This window comes from Rhea pennata, chromosome 15 (assembly GCF_028389875.1).
Source record: "Rhea pennata isolate bPtePen1 chromosome 15, bPtePen1.pri, whole genome shotgun sequence".
In the NCBI taxonomy this organism is placed as follows: Eukaryota; Metazoa; Chordata; class Aves; order Rheiformes; family Rheidae; genus Rhea; species Rhea pennata.
In genome coordinates, this window is record NC_084677.1 from 18,643,499 (window position 1) to 18,664,775 (window position 21,277).

General features: G+C 40.0%; 1 protein-coding gene across 3 annotated transcripts in view; it reads right to left on the bottom strand.

Annotated features, from left to right (window-relative positions):
* Positions 1-21,277, bottom strand: part of ARHGAP17 (Rho GTPase activating protein 17) — a 49,912-nt gene that overhangs the window by 21,718 nt on the left and 6,917 nt on the right. For all 3 annotated transcript variants that reach the window (XM_062587947.1, XM_062587945.1, XM_062587946.1), the window contains exons 2-3: positions 4,337-4,376; positions 170-274 (exon numbers count right to left, since the gene is read on the bottom strand). In XM_062587947.1, coding sequence (XP_062443931.1) covers positions 170-274; positions 4,337-4,376 — 145 coding nt within the window. The remainder of the gene's footprint in view (positions 1-169; positions 275-4,336; positions 4,377-21,277) is intronic.

Sequence of the window (21,277 nt, forward strand, 5' to 3'; positions counted from 1 at the left end):
TCTGGATGGTATATTATAGCTAGCATTTTACCAAATATTGACACATGAGATGACTCTACAGAGTTTTATTCTCTTGGATAATATGAGGCATCGCAGCTGAGCAGTACGCAAAGACAAGAGAGGATTCAGACTAGGCTCAGAAGACAAGCCAAAGAGCAGTAGTACTCACATGTCTCTTATCGGCATCTGTACCATGTTGGCCCTGAAAACACGCAATTAATCGCTTCTGTGAAATATGACAAACAGATCGCACTGTGTCAAGGCGTCTCTCAATCTAGTTTGTGGGAGGGGGAAGAAGAGTAAAAGAAAAATGAAACAAAAACAGAAGTTATTTCCTCGGCCTCAGCAGAAAATCTTCCTTCTGTATCATATTTTGTCTTGGCTTGCATATTTTTCAAGTTCTACAGCTTCAAGGAGTTTAAATGCTTAGCAGAAGTCCTGGCAGCAAACACATTTGCAAAGAGACTAAGATTGCCTTTGTTCTCAGAGGCACGGTTGTTCAGTTGGAACTTGCAATGCCCATAAGACTGAAAAACAGAAAAGGGAGAAAATGCTCCCTCTGCTCTTTGTCATAGCAAGAGAGAATCAGTTTGATACTTGTCACCTGGATTCTCTGATGAACGGAACATGCAGGTATCTAAGACACTAATCCAGAGAGAAAATTCTGAAAAAACTCTAATGTTCTTTCACTGTAATATTGTAAAGTAGAAGGCTAAGATACCCGTGACTGGTTCCTTATGTTGCCCCAAATATACATATTTCAAGTCTGCTATAAGGTTTTCTTCTCTGCCTGTTAAATGCAAGGAGGATGTTCCTACAGGTTCCAGTATCTTCAGGGAGAAACTCACAGGATTCAGAAGGGATGAGGAAGGAAAAAGAAATAACAGATATCAATGCACAAACAGCAGCTGAGTTTACCATAGCGTATTTGAAACAAGATTCACTATAGGCAATGTGAATGTGACACATATACATTAATAAACTGCTCTTTTAAAGGATTCTGGGTAAGGAACTGACTATTTTATATCAAGAAACACACCAAAACCAAACAACTGAAATCTCTAATGCACAAGCAATGCGATAGAACTGCTTATGGCACTGAGCTCACTATGCACAGCACCAAAGGAATGCAGTTTATCTGCATTTTGATGACTCACCATGATTAAAAGGAGGCCCTTTGGAATGGCTTATATTTAAAAAGCAAAAAACATCCCAAAATCCCCATGTAGTTTTCACCTGTAGGAATAATCTGAATAAACTCAAGTTTTCAGTACAGCTCTAAAATCGCTTCTGTTACATTTTCAGGAGGGCAATAACTCTCCCCAGGTTTCATATCTCTGTGTAAATACAGACCAGCTGACATACAGAAGTAATTTTAGTGCTTGCTAAATTATTATGCATTGTGTTAGTTCCCCCTAAGCCCACAGTAACTGGTTTTAAAACAGGAAGTATACAATCAGTTGGCTCTTCCACAATCAGCCAATTACTATGTTCTAATGAACACAGAAATGCTGCAAATTCTCTTAGAATGTTATACATCCAGATAAGAATAATTTATTTTTTTCCCCTCTCAAGAGGTTTATTTGGTATTTTTAGATACTGCTTGCTGTGACAGAATATGGATATCCCTTTCAATATCCACCTAAAGTGGCTGCAGTTGGAGAGATTAAAAAAAAAGCAGCTAGTAAAAAAGCAGAGATGCAGACAGAGAAGTCGTGAGCAAAAAGGTTGCCAACTAAGCAGAAGCAGACAAGGAACTTGGTGAGGAACAGTGCAGAATCACTTCTGTTTCACTTTGAAAACCCTGTCCTGGAACACACAAGCAAATGCAGTAGAGGGCTCCCTTATTTCCTGAAATTTCAGAAAAGGGAAGCAGCTGTTCTGATAAGTTCTAGATTGGAGAAGCTCCAAAAGTCAGGCTTGCTGTCTCACTGTCTCCTGGACAAAAAAGGTACTGCCCTGAAGTCTGAAGAGAAGGCAAAAAAGAATCAGTGTGCAAGAGGGCTGGCACTACAGGACAAAACACAGAATTTTGGTGGCCATAAGATTCAAAGTCAGCTGCTCAAAAACCTTGGTAGAAAGTATTATGATAGATTAAGGCGCAAAGAACTGCACAGGTTTTTGGTTACTGAGCACACAATAACAAATCTCAAAATCAAATCCACTTTAAGAAGTCTGCATGTAGACACAGGAACAAGAAGGCACTGTTTTACCTCTAGTGTTGCAGCTGAGTTTCTGTTGTGCTGAGATTAAAAATTACCAACACATTCTGAACTATCTTCTATTTATGAAAACATTTATCTTTGCAAGGTCATATAGTTTAGACTTAAAATAATGAGCACAGTTTATCCACAGCTGAAACATGGCAACATCCAGTTAACTGACTCATCTCACAGACCTCAGTATACCAATGCAGCGTTGTCAGACGTGCACAACGGCTTCTGTGCCTTAGAAAGACTCTGGAGTGCTTATATTCCTGATAGCCTCTTTTTCTAAAGGGGCTGAAGGCCAAATACAAGGGGCATGAGTTTGACAGGAGAAACACTACTCCAGAACTTCATGATACCACTCTTCCCCACAATCAGCTCTTTAGCCCAAAGACATGAAAAAAACCATGAAGGACAATAATCTCCATTAAGCTACCTTTAAACTGAAAATATGACAGAGGCCAAATTATCTGAACCAATAGTATGTCTTCAGGGGGCAAAACCTTCTACAACTTGTTTATTATATACTACAAGTTCACCCTAGAAAGTGGGTTTATTGCAGATATCTATCCAGTACTGCTGAAGTAGATTCCTCCTCTTTAAACAGGAATACATTTAACAGAGATGCATGAAGTGGAATAATACACTTCACAAAACAGAAAAAGCTACTGCTATCCCATGCCAAAGCTCAGGCTAAACATAGAAAGGAACACTGTTGAAAACATGTTTATAAAATGAACAGTACCAAGCTTTTAAAGCAATTTAATTAGATAAGAACCTCCCTCCCCCTCCACAAGCCCCCAAGAACAAACAAACAAGTGAGCAAATTCTTCCACTTGGGTGTAGCCAGGCTGCTCTCTGCCTGGGAAAGCCTTCCTTGCAAAATTTTCTTGGCAACAAGCAGCAGAGCTTTTGGCTTTCAATTCTTGTTACTACTCTGCAGCTAAGCCAGAAAACATACAGGCCCTTAAAAGCTATCAAGGTGTTTTAACATCCTTTATGCCATTTAACTGAAAGCTTCTCTTTAGAAATTAGCAGTCACGTTACCAAACCGTTAGGATATTTGTGTGTCAAATAAAGCAGCCCCCTGGAGAGAAGCCTAAACTGTTCCTATTCTTCTCATACAACCATTACGCCAGATCATTTCACGTATACTCACTAAAATCGAGTTTTAAGCCTGGTACATTCTCTCCTTCTACTTCAATCTGATCAGCTGGAGAAATCTGTCATAAAAGTAGCTGCCTCCATCTTTTTTTTTCATATTTGGTCTCCATATTCCACAGCCAGGTCTCAAAGTTAAGCATACTAAAATGCTTTGCAACCTGTTTGAAATAACTATTAAATGTGAAGTTCCACGGACAAGCAAGTGTATCTGACTCACCTTGCCAACTTACATTCTGCCAGCAAAATAACCAGAAGAAGAAACCAGTATTGAAGGTAATTTTGTAATCAGAATTTTTTCATGTGATCAGTCAACCTAGTTAATCTAATAGTTGTAACTAATACTCCACTGTAAATGTAATAATTGATTAGACTATTTTAAAATTATATAAATATATAATAAAATATAATATAAAGTATATAATAAATTCAAGAATAATTATAAACTAAACAAGAATCATTATGTGTATCCCAAATAATTACAGACTTTTAAAAGAAGTTATGACAGTATCTATCTGCAAGCAATTGGCATGTTCTCTGCAGCTTTTCTTAAGCTGAAGTAAGCTGAGCTCTTCATAAAGTAGAGCAGAATCATGAAAACCGACTGTGAAACCGACTACGCCTAATCAGAACTTTTTCCCAGCTCATAGTCTGCCAGAAAGACTGGCAAGTTGTTGATGCTAAAGGTTCAAGTTTAACGAGCAGATCAGTTAATTAAAAGCAAAAAGCTTTATCTCCTTCACTTTATCAAGCCGTATCATAGGATTTTAGAAAAAGAAGTACTTTAACTTCTCACTCAAACTATATCACGTTTTTTTTGCATGCAGAGAAGTCAGAGCCAAAGATATCTTTGTTTTCATCCTTCTTGAAGGCAATTGTTTTCCCCGAAATAGGTTCTCCATAAAACTCAGAACGCCCAAACATTTTTAAGAACATTTAAACAATGCGTATTAAGTGAGTTACAATACCTGCAACAGATCTTCATTAAGTACCTCAGTTTTCTCAGCCCTAAAGAAGGACAAAAAAAAAAGAAGTCAAACTAATGAACATGTTCAAGGTCAAAGACTGCAACAATGGTCATAGTGGGATTATAATAAATTGAACTTTTTTATTAAAAGTATTACAGCAATCAACACCACGTTCACAGCTGGGTGCACAGCACTGCCCCCAGGCCTCTCGCTCGTGCGGCGCACGGAGCAGTAGGGAGAGCCGCACAGAGCGAGAGCTCCCCAACGCGCATCCACCGGGCCGAGCCCCTCACCGAGCTCGAAAGGTGTTTCGGACTGCACGCGGCTTGATAAAAAGCAAACGGGAATCCTGAATAACATGGCTTGAATAAAAACACGTATTAAAGTAACCTGAATCCAACTCCATGCTGTTAATCGAGTAACATTATCAACGCATCTGAATGCAAAGGAGTATAGATACGCGAGAAGTAGGACAGCCAAATTTACCTTTTTATATTTCACCACGGCGGAGCTGAGTCAGCAAGTCATTGGAAAAGGCAGCCTTACCCCTTCCCATAACCTGCCATGCACACAGCCTTCACCAGGAGACTCCTGTTACCCGATACTGCTGACTTTCCTAGATCTTTTCTATTGACTTAGCATTATTGTTAATACAGATTATCAGAGGTTAATAATATTCCAGGTAGAGGTCTACTCTGAATAGAAAAAAATTTTTTGAATGCTTAAACATACTCCTAGCCAAAATACTGACAATTGTTACATACTTACTCAAGCTTTTAAGCTATTCCATATCTTTCTCCAATCCCAGTTTATACGTACACTTTGCATTAATGTTGAATCAGATTTTAGTATTGATTCTCATTTCTTGTAATACTGCTTTCTCCTGCCTTTGCAGATATACAGCTAGAGAAAGATAACCATTTCATCCCTGACCTTTTATAAAACTTGGCTGCTCACTTTTACTACGTGTCTATTGCGATATATGGCTTTGAAGTATACCAGTATTCAATTTTCCTATTCTGAAAAAGCTCTCTGTCATAGCTTCTTACATAGCTTCTTGTCATAGCCAATACATTGACTTCCCTCTGATCCTCAAGGCTGTTTAATAAGCTACTGGAAGGCCACTCACATGCAAAAAGTTCATTTTTTTGATGTGCTTCATCAGTTGAATACACAGAATGCCTCCAAAGATTCATTCACTTTTTTTTCTTTTTCCTTTAAAGTGATCTCACTTTCATGGCACATCACTTGTTTGGACTATGAGTGATCCATAAAGTGTTTAATTATTAAATACTGAAATACAGTAATGCTCAAGACCCCAACAAGAATAAGACAAAACCCACTTAAATATTTTGACAGCAACATAAAGTGCAAGAATAACACTATTTATTTTAGGAAAACCTCATACAATATTAATAAAATTTTCTTCCACAAAAATAGAACAGAAGGACCATCCATGCCCGATCAAAACTATGTCCTGTTAGAAAGCAAAGTTTTTGGATTTTTCAGTTCAGCACACATGCAAAAACCCACTGGAGACTACATAGAACTACAGTGCAAGAATACTCCAGCTATAGCAGCACATCTTAAAACAGATTTTAAGTGTGTTGCTTTTAAATACAATCCAACCTTAAATATCAGCTAACCAATTTGATACAAGCATACAGAGATGTTAAATGCTTCAGTGGGAACAAAGTGCTGTGCCTGAGGTTTGTTTTATACAACTATGCAAGTTCTGGAACTGCTGAATTTTTCTGTCTTTTAACAGACTACCTAAGAGATGAACCATCTGTATTACCCAAACTGAATTTGATACTGCACACATCTTCCAAAAAAGAGCCGATGAAGTAGGCTGTATTTGTCACTGCTCACACGGTCTTTGGTTTCAAACACTGCTCTCTTCTTTCGCAGAAGAACGGACATTTTTCCTTACCAGCTTTCAGGAAGTTAACTTCTATCTACTGTTAAAAAATGTGCACGCCATCAACTCTGTAAGATGTTACCACATGGCACACAATTTAAGTTTTGCACCTAACCTAGACATATCTTAGACTGACTTGGCATTTAAGAAAAGTAGCTGGATAAGAAATGGCTCAATGCATGTAAAGAGGCATCAGCTGCAGCTCATCTCCAACTACGCAGAATCCTGTCCTGATGGAGACGGCACAGGATCCGGTGCGAGGATCGACTGAGGATCGGCGCACGAAGCACGCCGCCAAAAAGGAGGCGGCCGACGGGACTGCGTTTGCCTAACCAGTACATTTCAAGGTACCTCCTGCAGAAACGCAAGCTTCTTACAACAGCAAATGCCACCATTTATGAGCGAGATAGCCTGTTAGAAATGTTCTTATTTTTTTACATTTAAGAATAATTAACATTTATTTCCAACAGTGTTAAGAACTTCTAGCTAAAATCACCCGTACGTTTAACAAAAGATTAGCACGGCAGTTTATTAGGGGTCCTGCAGCTGGCCCACGGGCAGGAAGTCGGCGACTGCTCTTACCCATCCCGTTGACAGAAGCCGGCCGGGGCACCCACGCCAAGGCTGCTCTACAGAGACGCACTGCGCATTACGCAGTTTCGGAAGCGCAGCGAGAGAAGACCTCGCCCTTCCTGCAGGCCCACATTCCACCTTTACTACGGAAGCCAAGGAAGAGCCACTAAATAACATCACTTCGCGCTGACCACAACCGTGAAGCAGAAAACGCAATTTGGTGATAGCAGCACAACCTTTATCTTGTTACCAAGCCGTCATGGAGGAAAACGTGACCGACCAAAGGTACCTGTAGCTCCCTCTGAACATCATGTACTACCAGCTTCAGCTTAAATTTAACATCCAACAGCAGCCTCATGGGACAGGAATTCCTTCTGTCAGCTAGTAAGAAAATTAGCAAAATCTATATAACTGAATTTTGAAAGACGAGGACAGCAGTCTCTAAAACACTGGATCACCCAGTCACCTACCATTGTGCACAAGAATAGAATTTATCTTAAACTGGAACATTAAAAACAAGTTTAAAATAGATGCAAATATAAGCAACTTGCAACCCTCATCTTATATTGTTTCGATGGATAAATTTATTTTTGAAATACTCTAGTACTTTGTTCTCAACTACCAAGTGCCATCACCAAGTATCAGTGCAGCCACACCACGAGACCATGCCCTCAGCACACAAGTCCCGGCTGTAGAAATGAAGTGTGTGGCTGTTTACAGTTTTTAAACGAGCCTCCTGATCACCTCCCACTGTCTATTTTCTTTCAATTCATGAATCAGTCTTGAAAAACGCAAACTAGATACCTTTGGGACAAAACCAAAAGAAATGCCCAAGCACCAACAGCCTCCAAGCTCATGGGGCCAAGCCAGTCCAAATAACGCATTGCACGTGCATCAAGTCCCCTGCACCGCTGTGCCCCAGAGACCTCGCTCTGCGGCGCGGCTCAGCGGCCCGGAAGCCGCAGCGGGCTCGCAGCTGCCGCCGGACGGCCGGGCCAGCGCGCGGGGCGCTCACGGCAGCCCGGCGGCGCAGCCTTCCGAACGCACGGGCGGAAGAGCAGGAGTTCTCTAGCAGCGGAGTTTCAAATCTAAACTTCAGGGAGTTTGTGTGTGTGTGTATACACACACACACACACATTCAAAATACGTGAGCAATAGCAATATATGAATATATTCAAAATATATGCGTAACAGCATGTTTTTACTGTTGGGTCCTGCCACAGTACAGGAATCACCAATGTTACCTCGCACGAATTCAGGAATCTTTCAAGTAGAGATTTGTGGGCCTATACTATTATATACAAGTACTTCTCTAATCTTATCCCTTATTAGGTCTCTCCACTTATATCTTACCTAGTAGATAGCATGAAGCAATGAAGAAAGTGTCATTTGGAATTAAGAATCATTTAAGAATTGAAAGATTTAGTTGCAGACAATATTCCCAGATGCTTTATAAAATTACTATGGACAAAGGGAAACCTAGCAGCTTTAACAGCTAGCCTTCAGTTTGGAAAGCCTAAGCTATAAACTTCTCCATAGCACGTTACGAACACAGTCAATCGCAGACTCGGATTACGATTCCCAAATGACAGCAGCTCCGTCTGCCCCACATTCCCAGCAGCTGAACTGAATGCAGTCAAAACAGTTAACTCTCAGTTGCAAAACTGCGTTCCTCCAAACCATTACTAATTGAAAAAGCATGCTCCGCTTCCCTCACCCCTCCGCGCGGGCGAGGGGGCCCGAACCGTTCCCGCGCCGGGACTGGAGCTGCGCGGTGCGCGTCGGGACCGCAGGCTCCCGGGCAGACGCAGCCCCGCTTAGCTCGAGAAGTCCCCAGCACACGCAGTAACGCAGGTAACCGCTACGTAAGACCGAGCAAAGACCACGGGATGATCCACCGCCAGGGGAACGCAGGGCCTCGCGCATGGGATTCTTCTCAAGCATTACTTGTTACCGCAGCAGAAATACCCAGGCTCTTCAGCTGTTCACATGGTTTAAATATAAAATAGCTGCAAGCCTGGCAGCAGTCCACTGAAAGCAGTAATGGAGCTGGTCCTCTGGGAAAGGAAGGACTGTGAGAACTGAAGGTGAAGTTCCATGCCACAACACTTGGCAAGATACCTCTCAGTATCTGCTGTGGCAAAGCCGTCCTGCAAGTCAGCTAGCGTAAAGATTACGGGTCTTTCAGCTAAAGGGCAGCAACGCATTCTAAGTGACTGCTTCTAAAAACAACACCAAAAGCAATCGCTTTACAGTTGCAATCACCACCTTAACAAACAAGGAGGGTAAAACAGTACAAATCTTAAATTCCATGAAACACTACTTTTAAACTTTTCCACAACAAGCAAGTACAATGTTTTGCACCAACGCACACCTCCCAAGTGCGCGGCTTGGTGAGCCACTTGCAACGGCTGCATCCACGCAAGCAGCTCTTCGTTGCTTCACTGTCCTCTCCTGCACTGCTCGCAGCTCTGACAGCTGATCCGACTGAAAACAATCTGGCAAAAACAGTTCCTTTTCAGCCAAATCAGCTCCCCAGACTTGCTCTTCACACAAAAAGCTTTGCTGACACAGTTCTGGGCTGGGAACAGGTAGCAAAGTGCAGCTTTAAGTTCTCCAAACACAGCTCAGCTGATGAGCGTCAGATTCTTCACACATTGTTCAAGGACAGCCAAAAACGTCAGCGAGGACAGCTTTCCACCTTCCGATTCTGCAACACGCACGTTAAAGAAACTCAGCTGACAAACTGAATTCCTGAGATTTTTTTTTTCCCTTCTCTTTCAAGGGGACAAAAGCTACATATGCATGTGTAAAACAGATCTGTTCCCTCAGAGCTGGGCAGCTAAAGAACCGGAGCTGCAGCCAACTCGTATCTGAGAGCTCACTGGCCTCAGAGCAACCTCCGAGTCCTGCCCAGCGTCTCTTGTTGTGGACCGTGGGGACGGTCTCCAAAGCAGGTCGCGAGCTCTGAAACCAGTGGAAATTTACCACCGGTGAGAGACTAGCGAGGGAGAAGGGAGAGCGGTGTTGACATGGAGGGCCATAAAGACTTGGACAGTCCCAAAAGAACAAGTGACTCAGTTCAAATGTCAAAGTGGAAACAGAAACCTTGACTCATGTGCTGCGGATGGCGCGCGAGGGAGGGGTGAGAGGTGATGCTGCGGGCCGGGCGGCTGCCCTCACCGCGGACAAGCCGGCGCTCTTAAATTCTGAAAAAATTACAGCAGACGCTATGAGTTACCCACCCAAAACATGAGACAAAAAAAAAAAAAAAAAAAAAAAATCAAGCTAGCTTTCCCTGCTGTTTGATTTTCCTTAAACAAGCTATTTGTTTGTTACTATGAGTAACCAGATTAGCGCTTGCTGGCAAGTTAGCGTTTCACAGCACCTTCGCAGAAAGCTGAGCTACCAGCACATCCTGCCTGCTTTCCAGAGTACAATAGACGGGATTTGTTGCCAGGAAAAATGAAAGAATCAGCAGCTCTGTTCCAAAACAAAGAATCCAGAATTAGATGACAGTTTCCCTTCTAAAGGGTTTGCTTTTTTAACATTCACTAAGACTTCATAGAAAATATAACTTAGATACAAGACTACCAGATTAGTTTTTCCCCATTCAACATGGTGCAAAATTCCAGGAACGGACTTCCTTTAAGTGGTATGAACCATACATGTTCTAATCCAATTTTATGGAGCCTAATCATCAAATGTGTCAGATCATTTTAAAATTAAAAAAATAGACCAGGAAAGAGAGCTGAAACAGCTAGACCCTAAGAGCCCAGGCAAACTCAATGATTCCTTTTCAAGAAGGATGCAGAAAAACAGCACCGATACTCAGGAACACTCACTCCTGAATCCCACTCACTAGACAGTTAATAAAATGACTGCTATAATTATATCCAAATGCAAAATATATCATTGTTTATGGCAGTGTCTTGTTTCATTTTTATTCATTTTTGATGATTGTTCTTTAAGAAATCAAAGTGATCCAGGAACTCTCCTGTTTTCCAAAGACAAGATAAAGCCTGTTCTTCCTTCCTACCCTGTAGCCATTCAGATTTCCCTGAAAGCTAGTTACCTAAACTAGATTAAAACAATTAAAACTTTCCATTCCCCATATTTTCATAAGAACATACAGTTGTCCAGCTTCCATTAATACACTAGCAAATAGTGCATTTCCCTACTTTTAAAGTCAATTGGTTAGGACTTGTGAGTTTGAAGTTAATCTGTAGACCCGCCACCAACCAATCTTATCTGCTGCTACTTCCCGATATGCAAACAGGAACACCTCGTTTTCCTATTCAGAGACAGATCTACGCGCTACAGACAGAACGAAGCAGTAAAATCTAAAAGGCATTGAAAACCAGACACACACTTCATAAAGCATTTGTTGCTGAACATATTTACTTTTTGCATTTCCCTAGGCTTAACACAAGGTAAGATCTTCACCATAAGTGTGCTGAAGAATCTGTGGGACTAGAAAAATAAATTCTACAGTTGTGGCCTTTGTAGATGCATATATTAAAGGTCACTTTTCAAAACCATTTTATTACAAAGGATTTAATTTTTTTTTTTTTTTGGCAAAGTGTGCCAATATGCAACTTTCTGGATGTTAAGATATACTGTAGGAGTTTGGTTCCACTTACACCGCATTTTGAGGACAAGTCAGAGCAGAAACGCATTTGGCCAAGTATTTCTCACCACAGTAACCAAATTATGTTACACAAGTCCAGAATTAATCCAGTTTCAGTCCCCACCATGAGAAAAACAGCACTCATACTAGAAGTAAGGCAAGAGGTAAGATTACCTCTAGTGCAGTTTGATATTTTCCAAAAGATACTAGCATGACCCAAAGTAAATATAAATACTCCACAATTATTTTTTTAAACATCACTTTTGAAATCACTTCTGAATGCTGACAGTCCCTATCTTTCACCTCTGCAGTTCAAGCTGGCCACTCACTGAGAAAGAGCTGTACATAGAGCCCTGCTTGAAATTAATTGCTACCAGTCTGTATGTTTTGGAATCAAATGTCTGTGATTCTGCATTGCAAGATTTTAAAACAATTTCTAAGCTGGCCATTAAAACACTTAAAGCAAGGGTGTCTATACACTTCTCCATATCAAAAGAAGGCTTAATGTACAAATGACACTTTAGTGGTGTTTGCTGTATCCAATTATACTGGTGTTCCCAGTATCCAATTATACACTCTGGAGTATAAGTCCATGCAACCGAGCTGCAATTCCAAACTGCTATTTTCACAGCACTGACCGATCCTATCTCAGCTGATTTGTAAAACAAAAGAACAAATCAGTATTTGGGGGAAAAAAAGTTTTTACACAAATACTTTCAACCCCCAAAACAACACTTCCTCATGAAGTTTATGCCCAAGACAACAAACTATTTGCATGAATTAAATAAGCAATTTCTGTCCACATCCAAGTGTTTACTTAAAGGGAACAATTAGCAAAGACATTAGAAATAATGGGGAAAAAAGGCAATTCAGATGCTTTGTCCAAACAAAACTTTCCTTCATAATTCATCAGAAAAAGATTTTCCAGTTATTTAGTGAATAAAATCCTTCAGCAAAAGAAGTCAAGTTTGCCTACTATCCATCTAGTCTGATGGTCCAGTCTGCTCTTCACCCATACGCACAACACACTTCCACACAAGTATTAAGATCGCTTTCATTGCATTTCTGTGCTGGTCCCCCTGGCTTAAACTTGCCTCTCATTGATGCTTTTACAGCAGAGACAGTAATCACACCACAAGTCACTATTTTGGAGAAAGCCACTCATGAACTCGCTTCCTCCAGATGTTCCTAGGTGCAGAATCAGTTTTAACACTAAAGTGATCCTCAGGTCAACAAGTCAGATCACCTACGCACTTACAGGAGCTTTTGTGCTTCTACTCCGTCAGAAGGGCTTTGAAAAAGCAGTAGTCAACTCCAGTGCAACAAAATATTTCATTAATCAAGATGCGTATCTTTAGAAGCTTTGGGACTGCAAAACTACCAGTTCGAGTCTCAAACCGAGAAAGATTTCTACTGCTTGTCTTCCTTACTCTTCTCCATTGAGTTCTTTCATCAAACTTTGCCTGGTCACTCAATCTAGAATTTACAACTTTGATCTTTTCCATAATCTCAGCCATTAAATTTTGACCAGATGAAGTCTGTCCACTCTCATTAAAGGCAGGCCAGGCTTTAAAAAGATAATCATCTTGGAAAAAAAGCAGACCGTTCTTTCACAGTTGCAGGGAAACCCACAACAGACTGTTCACATTAGTGGATCTGAAATTCCTTAGCAAGTGAAATGGATCCAAGACCTCCTCTCCCAAATGAGTAAGTAAATTTAGCTATTAAGAATTACTGTAGTTTAAGCCAAAAACCTATTTTGGGGTTATTTTAAGAGGTACAGTCACAGCAATGAGTCCCTGAATTACATTTTGGAACTCCATCTTCTTTCTTATAAAACACAGATTTACTTTTAACATTAGATAGAAAGTTAAACCAAATGCACTTCAGTTTAAGAAAAAGTACCATTTAAACTATCAAATCTATATAATAAATTCATATAGATAATTATGTGCCATGTACAAGAGAGAAAAAGATAAGTTTAAGTCGAATTTACAAGACAGCTAAATTATAATTGCAGTTTAAATGCAGACCAAGTAAAGCAATTTTGTCTTGACAGAGGAAGTCACATATTTCAGACAGAAATCTTTGAGGAGCCTCATTTTTTGGGCTTCTGGATACAAATAAAAATTAAGGGCTTGTAGTTCACTATTCTCCCAACAAATTTAATACTTATCGCTACTCTAGTCCATACCATTAACAAAGTTTTAGCTAGCAAGGTTTTTTCTTCCTTTCAAAGAACCCAGAATGTATACTAGGCCAATACAAATCTGGTTTCTTTTGATTTGCATTTAGTTCTGAAGGTATAAAGACTTTTGTGAAAAGCTGCTGTGAGGGATTAAAATTCCAAACGGTTAAATCCAATCGGTGTGAAATCTAGCCGTAATTGTAAGTTTTTTCTAAAGCAAAACTCCTATGTCAAGCTGTCACAAATCAGTGGAGAGAAAAAAAAAGGAACTCTGAGACCAACACAAAGACATGCAAGACCGACCTTCTAGACTGATCAAATCAGTCTATCTTGTCCCTTGATTTTTCCCCTTTAAACATCACGACTTAAATTTATCACGTGAAATGTACCCTATTTCTGTACCGTACATAATTGCAGAACATTAACTTTCCAAACATACAGTTGTTACAGTACCAAAAGTTTGCAACACCCTTCACACAGTATCTTGTTAGAGAAATGTTTTTAATGTTTAATTGCCCAATATTTATTTACATTAAAAAGCTTCCTTTCAGACAATGTCCTTCCCTCCTTCATGCAAGCAACCACCTTTTCATCTACCTTGCTAGATTTTTTGTTTAAATCTAAAATTAGGTGGGCACGATTTTGATATAATAAAAAAATACCAATAGGGCAGAAAGTAATCTAAATAATTATTGAATTCATTACACATTAACCTAAGGTGTAGTTTTTCCACCACTGTACGCCAACATAAACGCTGCTGCTGCCAAAATGGGAATTCCCACCGCCTCCCTCCTGCTCTAGCAGCAGTCACACAGCCGTACAGTAACAGAAGGAACTGGTTCTGGCTGAAAATTACCTGGCCCAAAAAATAGTAGTAAATCAGCCTGCAGCCAGCTCACTTCCCTGGGCTGACTCACTCCATAGCTGCTCACCTTGCCTCTTCAAAGCAGCCCGGGTTCGTGCCAGCGTGAAGTCACCGTGCAGCCGCAGCCTCTCCGGCAAGGTTACTGCCTCACGCGCTTCCCTGCAAGGTTTCTCCTTCCGAGCGTCTGCTCTGAAGCAGCCCCGTTCTCCCGAACCGCAGCACGCACCCCCCGTCCTTACACCTCTCCCTTGCCTTAGCAGCAGTCACCCGCAGACCAGATTCGGATTATATGCAACGAGAGAAATTGCTGCTTCTCGGCCACAGCAGCCCCAGCCGCCGCGGTCCAGCCGCGGGGCAGGGGAGCTGGCAGCGGCGCAGGCGGGGGCAAGCCAGCCCTTTCAGCAGCGGCAACTACTTAAGATCAGCATAAGCTGATCATGAATCTGCACCCTGAGGCCAGCAATTCATTAATACACTGAAGCGGCATCAGCTGGCAAAGCTGCATTAAAACAAGACGGTAGTGTGCTCCTACCATCATCAGCTCCTTGGGTCTCCCTTTGCCCATCACGAGCACGTCCACTAGTCAGCAGCTCAAAGGACTGACCCAGTCGAAAAAATAACCTGGCAGAAGAAAACCCGTTTTTCAGTTGGATCAACTTCACTTAACTCATTTGTGCAAGTACAAAGGAGTGGGAACAAATGGAAGGGGGAACCACAGTTTTGACAGGAAGGTTACATTTACAAAGCTTAATTCAGTTTTGCTTCTTGAAACATACAGATAAGCCAGTAATTGATGTTTCTGGATAAAAGAATGGCTTAAGAGTTTCCTACATGTGGGCTTGGCAGCTTTTAGTTTTAGACGAGGACCAATTCCCTTGCCAAATCACCTGTTGTCCTGAGAACTCCTTTATAAAGGGGGAAAAAAATAGTAATAAAAAAAATCCAGCCTCAAACACACCCCGAATTTTCAAGCCAGATATTTTTCATTCTGGCCACTACAAAATAGGTGGACTGTACATAAGCTTCAAAATTTTAAAGTTCTGCAATTTCTTTTACTAGAAGTTCTGTATTCTCAATCATTAGAAAAGTCTCTAAGAAGCAGCACTGTCTTTTGCTGAGACAAAATGTTTACAGTGCAGACGTGAGTGAACAGGAAAAATATGCAACACAGGAATGAGCAAAACATACCGAACTGTTAAAAAAACTGAGTGCTTTTTGCTTATTCACTTTGGTTTTTGCACTTTTGCAGGACATTTTAGCTATGTATTACCTTGACCAAGTGTCAAAAACTTGAATCCAAAATGAACATTTCAAAGTAACACTGTTAATTTAATAAATGAGGTCCACCTAAGTTCAGGGATTTTCAAAACTGGCAAAAGCCTTTGAAAAGGAACAAAACTGAATCACGACCAAGAAAATAGCAAAAAGGCAGAGCTATAAAGTTGGAGCAGAAATAAAAATGCAAAAAAAAAAAAAAAAAACAGTTAAAAGCTGTAAAACAACAATAAAGTATAGTAAGGGAATTCAGGGACCCCAGATATTACACAAGGTTGACTAACATGAGAGGACAGAAAAGGAATTATTCTTTATGTCTATCATGTCATAATTAATCCTTGTCACTGATCTTCTGATCAGGATATACATTTGGGAACTAAGGGCTGAACCCTCAATTATGTTTCATCAACTGGAAAACCAGCTTCTAACCTGAGCTGACTCCCCAGCCAGTTGACTGCAATTGAGACTACTCACCCAGTTACTGGGCTTTACAACACTGCATATAGAAGTCTGTTTTTGTGTTGCTTAGATACAGTGTATACCAGACCATATTAATGTGTATAACACGTAGAACTATGCCATTACCACCCAGACTATATTTTCACACTGTATTTTTTGCTGTTCAAGCATGAAACTGAAAGTTAACTCTATCACTAGATTTCTCAGAATGAAATGTGAGCCTCTAATAGTCTAATAAAGGTTTATCCAGTACTGCACTTCTTTAATATACACTTAATGCTTGTTTTGCAACAGCGATTCATTTTATTCTGGTGTTCTGCTCATATAAAAAAATACCAGCAGATCAGAACACTTAATCTAAGTATTAAATCAGATTATGGCATGACAAACCAGTTAAATGTTTGACTGAAATAGAAGCTGCAACCGTTTAGCTCACATATTTCTATTCGAAAATGTAGGAAAGATAGAAAGCCAACATTTTAATCCAGAAAAATAACTTTTAATCATAGGGACTACTTTTTCCTATTTATTGTTTGATACCTAGTGGGCTGATGACAGAAAAAAGTTGGTATTATAATATACTGCTTTACTTTTCAAAGTCATGCAATAGCCATTTAACTTTCAAAACTGCATGGAAGGCAATTTGTCTTCCAAAACACAGATGTACCTTACAACTTAATTCTCCTGTCACTGGCTAAAGTAGTTTTTTTGCAGCTGGAACTGTACCAGTTGCTAAGGTCGTGTATGCAGCATGCTGCTTGTGGCATGCATGAGCAACAGCATTAACAACGATCTACCTTTTCTGTGCAACTCTCAGCTGTAAAAGTTATCAAACTTGCTTTTATTAATTTTTACTCTAGAAGTGTCATTGGAACCTTGAGAAATACTCAAAATAGCCAAAGAGTACATTTATACAAAAATCTCAGTCGAGTGATTTCTGATGCAGAAAAAGTTATAAACAAAAGGAAAAGAAAATCTTTATTGATTTTTCTCATCTAAAATTGATTCAGTTATTTTGCATGCTCATTTTTGCACTTCCTCCAGCTCTTCGATTCTCTCTGCTGTAGTTACTTCAGGATATTCCTGTCATTTTGCAATGCAATTAACTTCACAAGAAAACAATCTGTGTCAAGGAAAAAAGGCTCCACCTCACTTTAGAGAAGAACTTGTGACCTCACCCAGCTGGCTTGTATTTATGAGAGCTAGCTTCCTGTTGAGACAGCAGGATTGTACAAGCATAAGATACACTGCTATTTTAACATGCATTTATGGATGGAATGTAATGGAATAATTACTACAAATTCAAGGCTTTTAAATTATTTTGTTCCTAAGGGACATATTTCAATCAAAACTTTTTTAATTCAATCAAAAAAGTAACATTGAAGATTCAAATATATTTGAAAGTCCCCTATTTTTCTTATCCAGACATGAAGTACTATTTTAGCTCGACAATGTTGTTAAAGGTTAAATTTAGCCTCTTTTTCAAGACCAGCATGTATAGTAATCAAGCAGCCCAAATAAAACTACATTGAAAAATGACATAATGAAGCTCATTTACCTGTTAAAATCACTTGTTATCACTAAGTGCTGTGAAGCTATTCAGTTCTGAATTACAGGAAATCAGCCATAACTTACCTGATTTAGCTTGCAGTACTAAACTCCCATTGTTTCAGATCAGAACTATGTCAGGGTAAACACCGTACAGCTAACTAACCCAGGGAAGCAATGCTCAGCACAGTGAGCTCTCAATTGCCAATTGGATCCTGATGTTCTCCCAAAGAACTGAAAAAAGTACTAATGAACCTAAAAATACATGCTAATATCTAAGAAATGCATTTGTTTTCATAAATTCAAAGTGTATCACAGTACAGCATCATGGAGAAACAGCTTGTTAAAACATTTCTAGCTATTTTAGCAGATTGAATCATTACTATTTTAACATTTCAGCTCTGGGTATAACCTGGTATTAAAATTATTTCCTCTAAAATGCCACAATCAGATCAGGCTAGAGTTAAGGAATCACAGCTTAACCTACAAAGGTAGTTATATCAAGATTATTTTGTTTTTTACGGGCATACATCAGAAAAGTTAGACAATTTAAGGTGCAAAATAGACCTTTAGAATGCAGCACTGGATTTCAGCTGCATAGCTGACAGCTTCACTGAGCAGCTGTCACTACAGGAAATTGAAGTAAAAGTTACCTTCACCATTCCGTTATTTCAGATGCCATATTCTCCATCCTGCATCTAAAAACGTCTGTACAACATACCTGTTCCTACTCTTAGTTTCCTCTGTTTCCCTGCACTGCTTCATGCAGGAGGCTGCAAAGGCACTGGGGTGATGGGTCAGGCTCTGCTTACACACTGTTGATACGAGCACAGCTTGCCATTCTTGGTACAATCGTTATCACTGGCCCAGACCCTTCAAAACCTTCAATAACCAGGGAAGTATCTCTGCTGAAAAACTATGTTTTGTTCATTTCATGCTGCCTTAAAATGATCTGTAAAGTCTGTGCTTTCATTAAGCACATGCTCCCTTCACCCCGACTGTGCATTCCTTACCCCTTACTGGCACTCACATGTGAAAACATCACATCTGAGATGATCCAGAAAAAAAAAAATCCCAAAGATATTTGTATCAGTCTTTTATTACCAGTATTTAATCATTTCCCTGACCTGTTTCATCGGGCAGCAGCGTGCTGACTACAGCCAGCACAAAGGGGACGAGAACATGCAGCTGGTGGCATGCAACAGGGCAGAACCATCTCTTTCAGTATAGTGCTGACTTTTAAAAGATTGTGAAACTACAGTCCCAAGAAAGGACTATTCTGTAATCACCGCATGCTCAGTATGTTAAATCCCCATTTCAGGGCTCATGTTAACTGAAAAGGACTTCACTCTGCAGCTGAGCCCTAAGGACATTCACATAACAATTCAACATGCTTCAAAACTTGCACAATATTTATTTCACCCATTTATATTAATTCTCCTTCAATTATTCAACATGAAGAAGCCCTGCTATATGGGACCCCTGTAACTTAGCAAACAAAGGTAGAGCATTTTGCCTCTGTAACAGGAAACAAACTTGCCATTTAACATCTGATATGCAAAAAAATCTAATTCACCTAGCAGGCACCATAAAACATATGCCAGACAAGTAGTATTTCTGAATACCAGAAGTGTATATAAAACATTTGAAGGTTATCTTTTGCATCTAATAAGGTGGGAACAAAGTAACTGGAGCTACACTTGTCCCAGTAACACTCACCCTTTGGGAAAATAGGCTAACTCAGCCAGGAGTTCATTCTCATGGAATGCAGGTATAAACACACGTTTCCCTCCTACATGTTTCACTTAAAGTGAAAATGATTAGCTGAAACTGTCAAGTTTTGGGCTTTCAGAGAAGCAGAAGAGACTACAGATCTAACACATCCTGCATTTCCTGGACGTGGCAGAATCCTATGCTAACAATGGCAGCACTGTAAGGAACAAAATAAATCTGGTGCTATCAAGGCACAAAACACACAGAAGCCACCTCTAGCTTAGGAAGTTGCTGAGACAAACATAGCTGGAGGCTGTGAGAACATTCATGGGAAACGTTACTGGATGCCTCCCCAGTTATCTGCTTTGGGGCACTACACACTGAGCAAGGCAGACTTGGCTTAGTCCCATTGAGCAGTTCCTACGTTTGTGTAAGTTCTGGAATCTTATCACAAGGGATGAGGCTTTTGAAACTGAGAGCTGAGCAAATACTTCCTCACCAATTTAAAACCTGTTGCTGCTCTTGTAACAGTACTACAAGTGCAACATTAAATATCTAGAAAGTTTTACATGGTGGTTTTCTGGAAAGCAGCACACTGTAATGAACCGGGTGCAGCATTAGGCACTTCTCGCAGCGAACTACTTCTGTAGAGAAACGGCATTTCTTGGAAACAACTTAAATTCTTAACAAACCCTAATCTTAGATTCTTAAGAACTCACAGTTTAAACATGAGACTATCTTGATCCCTCACAATTTAAGATACACTGATAATTGCCTTTACAAAACTTAAAGAAAACATCCAAAAAGCAGACCAGAATACACTGGCTTTTGTTTCTGGACCATCTTTTCACAAGGAATCATCTATCCTCTTATTAGCGGTTCCACCTAGTTCAGAAATACGTTCTCTCACCGGTACCTGCTGTTCAGCTGTTAAAGTACTCACTAGCTCAAAAGTTGTTTGCTGAAATGGAACAATTGGCTTGAAGTCAGTCACTACAAAGTCTTCAACTTAAGTAAAATCAGATAATTTTCCGCTTGGCTTTGGCAACTCTACTCTGAGGAACAGATGAACTAATTGCAACTAACAGACCTAAATTCCTTAATGCTTAAATAATTGAACCTGGACCATAGAGCGAACAAGTCGTATCAACAAGTTAATCCATTCATTGCTACGTTGTTGGAAGTTGCAAATACACTGATTACTATGAAATTTTACCACATGAAGCAGAAACTGAAAACATAACAGCTAAACATTTTCCTATCATTGAAAGCTTGTATTATTAGAAAATCAGACTTGAACTGCACAAAACTTTACACTGCGTTAGTTTTCCCCCAAAGGATACCAGAAATAGATAAATATGCAGACATCAAGAAACTCATGCTGATATTACTTATGCTGAGAAGCAGTGTTAAAAGGGTAACTATTAGTCATTTGCTTAATTAAGTCTCAGACTCTCAGATTGAGAATTTCTACATGAAATGGTATTTCCAAATTTTGTACTTCTGGGCTGCACACACAGTAGCCTATAAAGTGGCTACGAAGGTAAATAGAGCTGCCACAACTTTATATTACAACTCCAGCATTTTAGTCAATATAATTCTTACTGACTCCTTCCTCTGTCTGCTCAACAACCATTCTCTACAAACACGCGGATTTGTAGATAATGCATTCCCCTTGCTGCTCGTAGGCAAGTTCCTTACAATTCACATGCTTTCTACTTCCCTCGGGCTTTGACAATTAGATCCATGAAGTCTGAAAGCCTGTACAT